Genomic DNA, 12,966 nt, shown 5'->3' with positions numbered 1-12,966 from the left:
TTTACACAAAGAATTTTAGAGCGCCCGCCGCGGGATTCGAACCAGCGACCTCTGGATTGTGAGTCCAGTGCGCGGTCCGATTGATCCACACGGGCGGGAGCGTTCCTCTAAAAAAGGTTTGATCGTGACACCGGCTTTTTTTTCAAGAGCTTCAAGTACACACATTTTGAATGACAAAAATCTTTCCGCTTACATACTTTACCAGATTTTCAGACGTTTCGTGTGGCAAAAACCTAGTAACATAGTACCAGTTCTGTTGTGGAGGGTTGGAAGACGCTGGAAGGTCAGAAGAACTGTGGTCAGGTGCCGGCGCGACAGCAAGGTGGGTTATATTTTGCACTTGGTTGGCGTTGTGTACATTGGTTTGTTGCTCGTGTTTGTGTCGCGCTTCTGAGCAGTGGAGGCGACTTCGTTAGCAGCACGCTCGGCAGCTTGAGCAGCGGCTCGTACCTTAGCTGCGTTGGCGAGATTCTGGGAGATTTGTTGCACAGCAAGGGCGGTGGCTTGCTTGAGAGCATGTGCGCAGGCGGTTTTTGCGGCTTGAGCTGCGGCCTGCTGGGCGACAACAGAGTTTGCATGCGTGGTGGGAGCGGGCACCAATTGGGCAGAGGCATTATGTGTGGCAGCAGAGGCGGCGAGCTCAGCGGCAGATGCAGACAACAGCTGCGGGGCGGCGAGTACGGCGGCTAACTCAGCTGCTCTGATCTGTGATGTTCGAGGTGATGGATGTTGTACTCGCTAGTAGATTACCGATGGCATCGGCGACAGCGAGCTCGAGCGTTGAAGGGTTAGCCCCTGGGGTGGCCGAAGGAGGGCCCACGCCATGGCGGAAGGCAATTATTATTGAAATTTAATGTACCTAAAATGTTTGTTCGTGGAAAGGTAGCTAAGGGGGTCCCTTTTCGATATCTGTGACCTAGAAAATATTTCACCTAGGGATTTTCGATTTTTTGTCATTTTCAGTTTTTTAACTGTATAAATGGAGGCGCACGGTACTTTTGGTTACTTTGCGGTTGCACAGAACCTCCCTAATCCTTTTAATTGCAATGGATACTGATCAAAGGGGTCGTCCATGAAATATTTCACAATATTTAAGGCCCCACCCACCCTTACAACCACCTCCCCCTCATCACCCTTATTTATTTAACAAAGACAATAACATTATTTTTAGTATGAGGCGTCATCCATCAAGTACTTACTTTTACTTTATCAGCAACAGGTCTATCGACCCAACGCTGAACTAATCGAAGATTTCCAGGATGCTCGATCTTGGGCCGCTCGTCTTCAGTCGCCCACAATGTTGGCCGCTCTTGCATCTTCGTTGACTGCACACGCGTACGAGGCCTTCCACGAAGTCGACGACCCCGTCCAGGTTCGCTGCTGAATATCGTTTTAGCCGCCCGCTAGTCCGACATTCTGGCTACATGTCCAGCCCACTTCAGCCTGTCGTGCTTGATGACTTTTACGATATCAGCATGTTTGTAGTCTTGGTACAGCTCGAAGTTCATGCGCCTGCGCCACCGGTCTCCTACTTGCTTGCCGCCGAAGATAGAACGCAGGATTCTCCGCTCAAAGACCCCAAGTGCTCTCTGGTCAGCCTCCTTCAGCGTCCACGACTCGTGACCGTAAAGAGCTACAGGGAGTATCAAGGTCCTGTACAGCGTGATTTTCGTAGGCGTCCTTAGGCTGCGGGATCTTAGCTGGCTACGAAGACCGTAAAAGGCCCTGTTTGCAGCACTAATCCGCCGTTTCACTTCGCAGCTCACATCGTTGTCGCACGTCACAAGTGTACCAAGATATACAAACTCATCCACCACCTCATATCTTTCTCCATCTATTTCCACCTCCGAAACACCATCACCTGCACTGCCACGCGCTCTGCCAGCAACCAGATACTTGGTCTTGGCAGTGTTGATGGTCAGTCCGATCTTCGCAGCTTCCCGCTTGAAAGGTACGAACGCCTCCTCCACTGAACGACGGTCGATACCAATGATGTCGATGTCGTCAACGTATCCAAGCAGCATGTGCGATTTAGTGATGAGTGTTCCGTTTCTATGCACGCCTTCGAGCAGCACCTTCCAACGCTATGATGAACAGTAGGTTCGAGAGAGCATCGCCCTGCTTCAATCCATCCAACGTAACGAAAGCTTCAGATGTCTCGTTAGCTATTCGCACGCTTAATTTTGCTCCATCGAGCGTTGCACGAATCAGTCTTATTAGCTTCGCCGGAAAGCCGTGTTCTAGCATAATTTTCCAAAGTTTTGACTGAATCGTACGCCGCTTTGAAGTCGATGAACAAATGGTGTGTTTGCAGGTTGTACTCCCGGAACTTGTCGAGGATTTGTCGCAGAGTGAACATCTGGTCCGTCGTTGACCGACCCGCTCGAAAACCGCACTGGTATTCGCCGACAAAGGTCTCGGTCAACGGTCTCAGCTTGCTCCACAGGATTCGGGATAGTACTTTGTACGCTGAGTTGAGGATTGTGATGCCTCGATAGTTGGGACAATCGAGTCTTTGACCTTTCTTGTAGATTGGGGTGATGAGCCCGTCTAACCAGTCGGTCGGAAGCTGTTCTTCACACCAAATTCGCTGGACGATTTGGTGCAGAATCTCGATCATCCGCGCGCTCCCGTGCTTGAAAAGTTCGGCCGAAAGTCCATCCTTTCCCGCGGATTTCGCGTTCTTGAGCTCCTTTACGGCTTTTTCCACGTCCTCCAACGTAGGCGGGTCCACAGCTGAGCAGTTCTCTACGGAATCGGTCTTTTTTCTTTAATTTTAATTTTTGTATTTTTTAATCCGGCTGAAACTTTTTTGGTGCCTTGGGTATGCCCAAAGAAGCCATTTTGCATCATTAGTTCGTTCATATAATTTTCCATACAAATTTGGCAGCTGTCCATACAAAAATGATATGTGAAAATTCAAAAATCTGTATCTTTTGAAGGAATTTTTTGATCGATTTGGTGTCTTCGGCAAAGTTGAAGGTATGGATATGGACTACACTGAAAAAAAATGATACACGGTAAAAATTTTTTTGGTGATTTTTAATTTAACTTTTTGTCACTAAAACTTGATTTGCAAAAAAACACTATTTTTTATTTTTTATGTTTTAATATTAGTGCCCATGTTTGCCCACCTTTGAAAAAAATATTTTCGAAAAGCTGAGAAAATTCTCTGTATTTTGCTTTATTGAACTTTGTTGATACGACCTTTAGTTGCTGAGATATTGCCATGCAAAGGTTAAAAAACAGGAAAATTGATGTTTTCTAAGTCTCACCCAAACAACCCACCATTTTCTAATGTCGATATCTCAGCAACTATAGGTCCGATTTACAATGTTAAAACATAAAACATTCGTGAAATTTTCCGATCTTTTCGAAAAAAATAATTTCAAAAATTTAAAATCAAGACTAACATTTTAAACGGGCCAAACTTTCACTATTACGCCCATTTGAAATGTTTGTCTTGATTTTAAATTTTTGGAAATATTTTTTTCGAAAAGATCGGAAAATTTCACGAATGTTTCATATTTTCACATTGTAAATCGGACCATTAATTGCTGAGATATCGACATTAGAAAATGGTGGGTTGTTTGGGTGAAACTTAGAAAACATCAATTTTCCTGTTTTTTAACCTTTGCATGGCAATATCTCAGCAACTAAAGGTCGTATCAACAAAGTTCAATAAAGCAAAATATAGAGAATTTTCTCAGCTTTTAAAAAATAGTTTTTTCAAAGGTGGGCAAACATGGGCACTAATATTAAAAAATAAAAAATAAAAAATAGTGTTTTTTTGCAAATCAAGTTTTAGTGACAAAAAGTTAAATTAAAAATCACCAAAAAAAATTTTACCGTGTATCATTTTTTTTTTCAGTGTAGTCCATATCCATACCTACAACTTTGCCGAAGACACCAAATCGATCAAAAAATTCCTTCAAAAGATACAGATTTTTGAATTTTCACATATCATTTTTGTATGGACAGCTGCCAAATTTGTATGGAAAATTATATGAACGAACTAATGATGCAAAATGGCTTCTTTGGGCATACCGAAGGCACCAAAAAAGTTTCAGCCGGATTAAAAAATACAAAAAAAATCGAATGACCGAAATCTCAGAGAATTGCTCAGCTATTCCATCATCCTCAACGTTCATCCTGTCCTCGACGACTCTCTCTCGCATCTCACCGTTCAACAGCTGTTGAAAGTGCTCCTTCCACCTGGCCGCTACCGCCGTCTTATCTGTCAACAGGTTACCTTCCCTGTCGTTGCACATAACAGGGGAAGGCGTCGCTTTCTTTCTTACACCGTTGACAGTTGCATAAAACCTCCGCTTATCGTTCGCGTTGTACTGTGCTTGAGCTTCGGCATGTACTCTCTCGTCGTACTCCCGTTCTTTTCGGCGGTGGGTTCGTTTCTCAGCTCTTCGCAGCTCGCTGTATCGCTCACAGTTTCGGCGCGTACCCTTAACCAGCATACGTTTCCTGGCCTCGTTCTTCTCGTCCGTCACTCGCTGGCACTCCGCATCGAACCACCCTTTGGGTTTGCGTCCTCTGGTCGTGCCGATCACTTCGGTAGCCGTTGTGTTGACGATGCTCTGGAGGGCTCCCCATTGCTCGTCCAGGTTACCCGTAGGCGCGTCCTCGTTGATCCGCTCGTCGAGCTTCCGACTGTATTCTGCAGCAACGTCGCTGCTCGCGAGACGCTGGACATTTAACCGCGCTATCCTCGCAGTCCGCGGGGTCAACACGTTCGACAGCCTAGCTCGGATCTTGCACGCTACCAGGAAGTGATCAGAGTCGATGTTCGGTCCTCTGTACGATCGGACGTCCATCACGTCCGAGAAGTGTCGACCATCCACCAAAACGTGATCGATTTGTGTGCACGATTCGCCATTCGGGTGGCGCCAGGTGTGCTTCCGAATGTTCATGCGCGCAAAGAAGGTGCTCTGGCTGCGGCGAAATTGACCAAACGTAGGCCGTTGTCATTCGTGCGAGGTTGAAGGCTCTCCTTGCCGATGACAGGATGGAAGAAGGCTTCCCTTCCGACCTGCGCGTTTGCGTCTCCGATGACTATCTTCACGTCGTGTCTTGGGCACTCTCCATAGGTCTTGTCGAGACGCTCGTAGAAAGCGTCTTTATCGTCATCGGGCTTGTCGTTCGTCGGCGCGTAGATGTTGATCAGGCTGTAGTTGAAGAATTTGCCCTTTATTCTCAACACGCAGATCCGGTCATTCACCACCTTCCACTTGATGACTCGGTTCTTCTGATCCCCAATCACTACGAAACCGACTCCGTGCATCGCCTTTTCGCCGCCACTGTAGTAGATGTGGTACTTGAAAGAGGTGTTGGCGATGGGGTCCACCACCGTGAATTCTCGCTCTCCATGACCGGGCCATCGAACTTCCTGGATGGCGGCCACATGCACGTACAGCTTGTGCAGCTCCCGGGCAAGAAGGCCAGCACGTGCAGGATCTTGGAGAGTTCGAACGTTCCAAGTACCGAGTTTCCATCAAGTATGGCACACTAAAATCATCAAAAAATAACCCCCTTCCCCCAATGCCACACATTGTCACGCTGACTACGCCTTCCCCCTTGAAAAGTACGACACGTTTTGTACCCTAATCTTGTTTTTTTGTACATTTTTATTTATTTTATAATTCTGAGTTCAATTTAACAGCTTATCATTTTTATAGGATATGTTTTTAATTTTTGTTATTGTTGAAATCACGATTGATGATTCAAGTAAGTAAGTAATGATTTAAGTATATAATATCTATCATTAACAACTCTGTTTCTTAATGCCTTTTATCATGTTTGATTTATGAGTTACGTTTATTAAACATCGAATTACTTTATGTAAATATTTTACAACCGTGGTGTAGGGCTAAGCGTGGTTGCCTCTAACCCAGTCGGCCTGGGTTCGATCCCAGATGGTCCCGGTGGCATATTTCAAGACGAGATTTGTCTGATCACGCCTTCCGTCGGACGGGGAAGTAAATGTTGGTCCCGGACTAACCTAAAGGTTATGTCGTTAGCTCAGTCCAGGTGTAGGAGTCGTCTCCCTGGGTCCTGTCTCGGTGGAGTCGCTTGTAGGCAGTTGGACTCACAATTTAAAGATCGTCAGTTCGAATCCCGGGGTGGATGGAAGCATAGAATAGGTATAGGTAGAGTTGCCACTCATTAATCTAACCGGGAGACAAAACAGTGCTGCCTAACTGAGATTGGTGGCGAAACGGGGAACTAACCTACCCCAAAGTACAAGATGATCGTAGTTAGGTGGGCATTGAATATTATTTTACAAATTTCAAGAATAATCCTGCAAAAAATAATGTCAATGGTTTTCTTTTATTGTGATTTATATTTCTAGAGTTTTTTTTAAAAAAAAAGGTCCTATAAACATATGAAAGACAATAGCTGAAAGGACCTTTTAAAAAAAACTTTAGATTTTATTTCGACAGTTATTAAAAAGAAAAAAATCAAATTATTCGCTCTACAGCATTACCTTGGCGATCTCGATTGCGAGATTCCTACTCGAAACTAAGTGTCCGAAGGCTTGATTGTTGAGGCAATTGCAAACCTCTTTTCACACCTTAGCTTCCATCCACCCCGGGATTCAAACTGACGACCTTTGAATTGTTAGTCCAATTGCCTACCAGCGACTCCACCGAGACAGGACCCAGGGAGACGACTCCTACACCTGGACTGAGCTAACGACCTAACCTTTTTTTTTTTTGGTCAGTCCGGGGCCAACATTTACATCCCGTCCGACGGATGGCGTGATCAGACAAATCTCGTCTCGAAAAATGCCACCGGGACCGTCTGGGATTGAACCCAGGCCGACTGGGTGAGAGGCAATCACGCTTACCCCTACACCACGGTCCCGAATATCTTGCAAATGCAAATGCAAACTTTAGCGTTCCGTACGTTCTGGTGGTTCATAATTGCAAGAGCTTACGAAGTTCTTTGGATCGGTCTTTCGCCAGCACTCAAACTCAGCTACAGGAACGATTTTTTCGCCGGTACAGACACTTGGCAACAGGAATGTTTTTTAGGTTCTCCAACTGTTAAATTATTAGCTGTGGTGCGTTTCTGGGGAACGACCGAAAAGAATCGATGACAAAAGGGGAAATGCCACGTGTTTAGGGATAGCCATCGAGCGGAGATCCCCAACGAAAAAAAATAGTAAAGCTTTTATCCGGCGAGAAATCCCGATAAGCTCTTCTAGCTCTGAACCTCCGAAGCACTCAAGCTTCCGAAATTAAAACAAATCAACTTTCCTTTATTTTTTCAGTAAAGAGCATTTAAAGGACGTGCAGATGAATAATTCAAAGCATTTTTGATTTTAATTATTCGTACCGATTCGAACCGATTAAAAAACCGCTTTGTTAACAACTGGCGCTAAGGACCTTTTGAAAAATAACCCGAGAAATGTCAAATAAAATCGCGCCCGCGATCTGTCACTGCAAATGACAGCGTGTCAAAAAAAAATGCGCACCTCATTTAGTTTGCAGACTTTTTAGTTCCCCGTTTGGCCTGATGATGGCACTGTCGGCAGTGTCGCCAAGCGATTATATGGGAAGAGCAACGAGTTGTAATTCTACCTATACCTATTCTATGATGGAAGCTAAGGTGTAAAAAGAAATTTGCAATTGCCTCAACAATCAAGCCTTCGAACACCTAGTTTCGAGTAGGAAATTCGCAATCGAGAACGCCAAGGCAATGCTGTAGAGCGAATAATTTTATTTATTTAGGGCTGATTTTTCAAATGTTTTATACACGCAGAAAAATGTTTTGTAGAATCAACCTGTAGGAGGTTTGAATCAACAAATTTTTTGTTGAATATAATCAACGCCGATTTTGTAGAGCGAGTTGTGGCGCTATAACCACGACAAATAGTGTCCAGGGCATTCGTGGAAATACAATGTCCCATCCCAGAGGGTCCCGGAGTACCAAACCTTCTTAGCATGGTGCTCCCAACGAATACAACCAAATCTCGGAGCGTATGGTGGTGTGTCCCCACGCTTCTTCCTCCCCTGTCGATTCAGAATTGTGTTGTTGTTCGAACACTCTGTGCTCAAACTCAACCCAATTACGAGTCATCTCTGCGATACGGCTTTACGCAGTAGGCCTGGCCGCTTTAACGCTTGTGATGTTTCAATGCATTTCAATGCAATGGCGCACTACAAATGTTAATAAATGACAAGAAGAGTGCTAGGCGTCATCTAACCTAAGGCACTCTCCAGGATCCCTTCGAAAGATTGGCTGCGCTAGGGTCTGATTAGATTAGATTAGATTAGAATATAATCAACGCCGATTTTGCGTTGAAACAAACCTTGATTTTCTCGATTCCACAAAAGTCTTTTGTTGTTTCGAAAAAAGCTGCTTTGACGTTTAGCGTTGATTCAACAAAAATAAAGATTTTCAAATCAACAAAACGTTTTGTTGATTCAAATATGCCTTATTTTTCTGCGTGTATAAATAATGCACTTGTTGTACCTTATCCAGTAAAAACACAATAAACTTATTTTGCAGTATGCCGAGAATCGCACTACCTAACACTCAGCCAAATCAACCGTAAATTTTGTTTTTTTCTGCTTATCGGTTGTGCTGAAATTAGTCGAGCTAGGTATATGCAACTAACTGCATACCAAGGGTACTGGAAATAGAAAAAAAATAAAATTCAGGCTTAAAATATTTACAAAAAAGTTATTTGATGTTTGATAAGCTTAACTCATAAATCAAACATGATACAAGGCATTGATTCAACTCAGAACTAAAAGAAAGTAAAAATGTAAAAAAAAAAACAAATTACAAAACGTGCCGGACTTTTCAAGGGGGTTCCCAAGTAACATTTTTTGTTGCGGATCTTTAAATGCAACTATTTCGTAACACTTAAAATGTGCTATCACAACATAGTTAGAACACTCGTGGTGCCCTAAAAAGCGCACGAAAATTTTGTGTTGGCAACATTTAGCCGCTTGTTTCAACTTTGTTACGACGAAGTTCCAGAAACAATTTGTTTGTGGAAATATGTCGGTAAAGTAGTTTGTTGTGTTGTCATGATGTTGCCATTATGTTGTCGTTTAATTTGCGCGAAACAAAAAAAAATCTATTTCAGCAAAAAAAAACTAAAGTGCCCCCCTGTCCGGATTCTGGACTGGTACCTTTAGATCATCACACCTTGCCTCTACCACATAAAGAAATGACTTGAAATTGTGGAAAATTTCCTAAGTCAGGATGGCACATTTTGGTATTATTTTGGTATTACAGTGTTTTATCAAATTCCTCTGAAACTATGGGAAAATTTTGACCAATTTTGACAAAATAATTAATTTTGCACTAAAATGATGTCTCAAAGCGAATGCTTTCATTGAAAACCGGAAATTTCAAACTTGATTTTAAACATTTTTGATATACCCCCTACCCGAGCATGGGTAAATAACAAGGGAAATGCGTAATAATACCTTTCTCTGGTATCAATACCAAATTTTGGTATTCCTGGACCCTTTAAAATTTGTCTTAAGGATTATGCAAGAGCAAAATGTGGTATCATACCAATTTAAGGTATTGTTTTGATATTGCAAAATTGCAGAATTTGTCAATGGTCGAACACCACATTTTGGTATTCTTTTGGTATTACAGTATTTTATCAAATTCCTCTGAAACTATGGGAAAATTTTGACCAATTTTGACAGAATAATTAATTTTGCGCTAAAATGATGTCTCAAAGCGAATGCTTTCATTAAAATCCGGAAATTTCAAACTTGATTTTAAAAATTTTTGATATACCCCCTACAGAAATGACTTGAAATTGTGGAAAATTTTCTAAGTCAGGATGGCACATTTTTGTATTATTTTGGTATTGAAGTGTTTTATCAAATTCCTCTGAAACTATGGGAAAATTTTGACCAATTTTGACAAAATAATTAATTTGCGCTTCTCAAAGCGAATGCTTTCATTGAAAACCGGAAATTTCAAACTTGATTTTAAACATTTTTGATATACCCCCTACAGAAATGACTTGAAATTGTGGAAAATTTTCTATGTCAGGATGGCACATTTTGGTATTATTTTGGTATTTAAAGGTTTCATCAAATTCCTCTGAAACTATGGGAAATTTTTTATAAATTTTGACGAGATAATTAATTTTGCGCTAAAATGACTTGAAACCCAAAAATGTTAAAGCTGATTTTAATTTTTTTTAAGTCGGGATAACCAAATACTTTGAAAAACAAAAAATATTGAAATTTGGTTAATTTCAATCCAGTTTCATTTTAATAACACTTATTTTTCAATCTTGTTATTTTTCAGAATCTTCAAGAACTTCAAGCACAGGCCGTCAATGACAAATGCATTCGTTGTGGTGAAGAATATCACTAAGAACAACATGGAATCATCAGGTGAGTAGATTTGGTTGTTGCATAAGGATCATTTCCGTTTTTTCACTAACTGCAACTGCTGCACTAAAAATGGTATGAAAATACCAAATTTTGGTATTACTTGTGCAAATATCAACGACCAAAATGTGCTCTTGGTTGCCCAGTAATAGATGGTAAAATACCATGAAATCATACCAAAGTCTTGTATGTGGAAGGGCACAACAATACCAAACCGTGTTATTCCAAGGGTAAAATAATACCTCAAAATAAAACCATTTCAATACCAAGTTGAGGTCTTCTGGATTTTTGAACATTGCTTGAATACCAAAACTTGGTATTGCCATGGTTTAATTTTAGGTATTCCCGCGCCCTAGGAAAATCATATTTTGGTATTCCTGTGGTCTTCCACATACATGATTTTGGTATGATTTCATGGTATTTTACCATCTATTACTGGGCAACCAAGGGCACATTTTGGTCGCAGTTATTTGCCCAAGTAATACCAAAATTTGGTATTCCCGTGTTATTTACCCCTGCTCGGGTACAGAAATGACTTGAAATTGTGGACAATTTTCTAAGTCAGGATGGCACATTTTGGTATTCTTTTGGTATTACAGTGTTTTATCAAATTCCTCTGAAACTATAGGAAAATTTTGACCAATTTTGACAAAATAATTAATTTTGCACTAAAATGATGTCTCAAAGCAAATACTTTAATTGAAAACCGGAAATTTCAAACTTGATTTTAAACATTTTTGATATACACCCTAAAGAAATGACTTGAAATTTCAAACTTGATTTTAAACATTTTTGATATACCCCCTAAAGAAATGACTTGAAATTGTGGAAAATTTTCTAAGTCAGGATGGCACATTTTGGTATTATTTTGGTATTGAAAGGTTTCATCAATTTTCTCTGAAACTATGGGATTTTTTTACCAATTTGGACAAGATAATAAATTTTGCGCTAAAATGACTTGAAAAAACCAAATACTTTGAAAAACGAGTCAATCGAAAGATTATTGAATTTTGGTGAATTTCAATCCAGTTTTATTTTAATAACACTTATTTTTCAATCTTGTTATTTTTCAGAATCTTCAAGAACTTCATGCACAGGCCGTTCATCAATGACAAATGCATTCGGTGTGGTGAAGAATATCACTAAGAACAACATGGAATCATCAGGTGAGTAGATTTGGCTGTTGCATATGGATCATTTCCGTTTTTTCACTAACTGCAACTGCTGCACTAAAAATGGTATCAAAATACCAAATTTTGGTATTACTTGTGCAAATATCAGCGACCAAAATGTGATCTTGGTTGCCCAGTAATAGATGGTAAAATACCATGAAAACATACCAAAATCATGTTTGTGGAAGACCACAGGAATACCAAAATATGATTTTCCAAGGGCGCGGGAATACCTAAAAATTAAACCATGGCATTACCAAGTTTTGGTATTCAAGCAATGTTCAAAAATCCAGAAGACCTCAACTTGGTATTGAAATGGTTCTATTTTGAGGTATTATTTTACCCTTGGAATAACATGGTTTGGTATTGTTGTGCCCTTCCACATACAAGACTTTGGTATGATTTCATGGTATTTTACCATCTATTACTGGGCAACCAAGGGCACATTTTGGTCGCTGTTATTTGCTCAAGTAATACCAAAATTTGGTATTCCCGTGTTATTTACCCCTGCTCGGGTGAGCCACCGATGAAATGATGTAAGGGCAAATGGTTGGGCTGAACTGTATCTAAGGATTTTTGATTTCAATATTATTCTTAGCACACAAATCGGGCTAAGTCACATGTTGCAACAATGGAACCAATATGTTTTCAATATGTTTCGATTACAAAACGAAATGGATTGTTGCAAAGTTGTTTTCAATTCGAAACGTTTGCAACATTGCAACGTATTGTTGCTAAAATGTCATTTATATGTTTCTACAGCAAAACAAAACAAAAACTGGACTTAGTCAAATTTATCATGTTGCCAAATGCTACTTGGGTTGCGTGACAATGTGTGGCATAGGGGGGAGGGGGTTATTTTTTGCTGATTTTAGTGTGCCATACTTTATGGAGCCTTTGTTAAATAAACTAGGGGGAGGGGGGGGTTTGTAAGGGTGGGTGGGGCCTTAAATATTGTGATATATTTCATGGACGACCCCTTTGATCAGTATCCATTGCAATTAAAAGGATTAGGGAGGTGCTGTGCAACCGCAAAGTAACCAAATGTACCGTGCGCCTCCATTTATACAGTTAAAAAACTGAAAATGACAAAAAATCGAAAATCCCTAGGTAAAATATTTTCTAGGTCACAGATATCGAAAAGGGACCCCCTTAGCTACCTTTCCACGAAAAAACATTTTAGGTACATTCAATTTCAATAATAATTGCCTTCCGCCATGGCGTGGGGCCGGCGGCAGGCGGTGCCGGAGATGGATCGGCACTGAGCGTGACCGAGGAGGACACGGCGACTGGAGGTGCTTGAGGGCGGCTTATGCTGTTGGTTTGTCCAGCTGCTGCTGAAGCGATCGCACCTGAAACATAGGGGTCTGTAGTTGTTGTTTCAGGGGGTTGAGAGATTG

The 12,966-nt window shown here is 41.3% G+C and overlaps 1 protein-coding gene across 1 annotated transcript; it reads right to left on the bottom strand.

Annotated features, from left to right (window-relative positions):
• Window positions 1-2,161: 2,161 nt before the first annotated feature.
• Window positions 2,162-4,925, bottom strand: LOC119766230. The gene is made up of 2 exons (XM_038250669.1): window positions 4,184-4,925; window positions 2,162-2,748 (listed from the first exon to the last, which is right to left on the bottom strand). The coding sequence occupies exons 1-2, from the start codon at window positions 4,923-4,925 to the stop codon at window positions 2,162-2,164; spliced, it is 1,329 nt and encodes a 442-aa protein (XP_038106597.1).
• Between the last annotated feature and the right edge of the window lie 8,041 nt (window positions 4,926-12,966).

The sequence above is a fragment of the Culex quinquefasciatus genome, chromosome 2, assembly GCF_015732765.1.
Source record: "Culex quinquefasciatus strain JHB chromosome 2, VPISU_Cqui_1.0_pri_paternal, whole genome shotgun sequence".
NCBI classification, from domain to species: Eukaryota; Metazoa; Arthropoda; class Insecta; order Diptera; family Culicidae; genus Culex; species Culex quinquefasciatus.
This window is presented reverse-complemented; position numbering and strand designations above follow the sequence as displayed.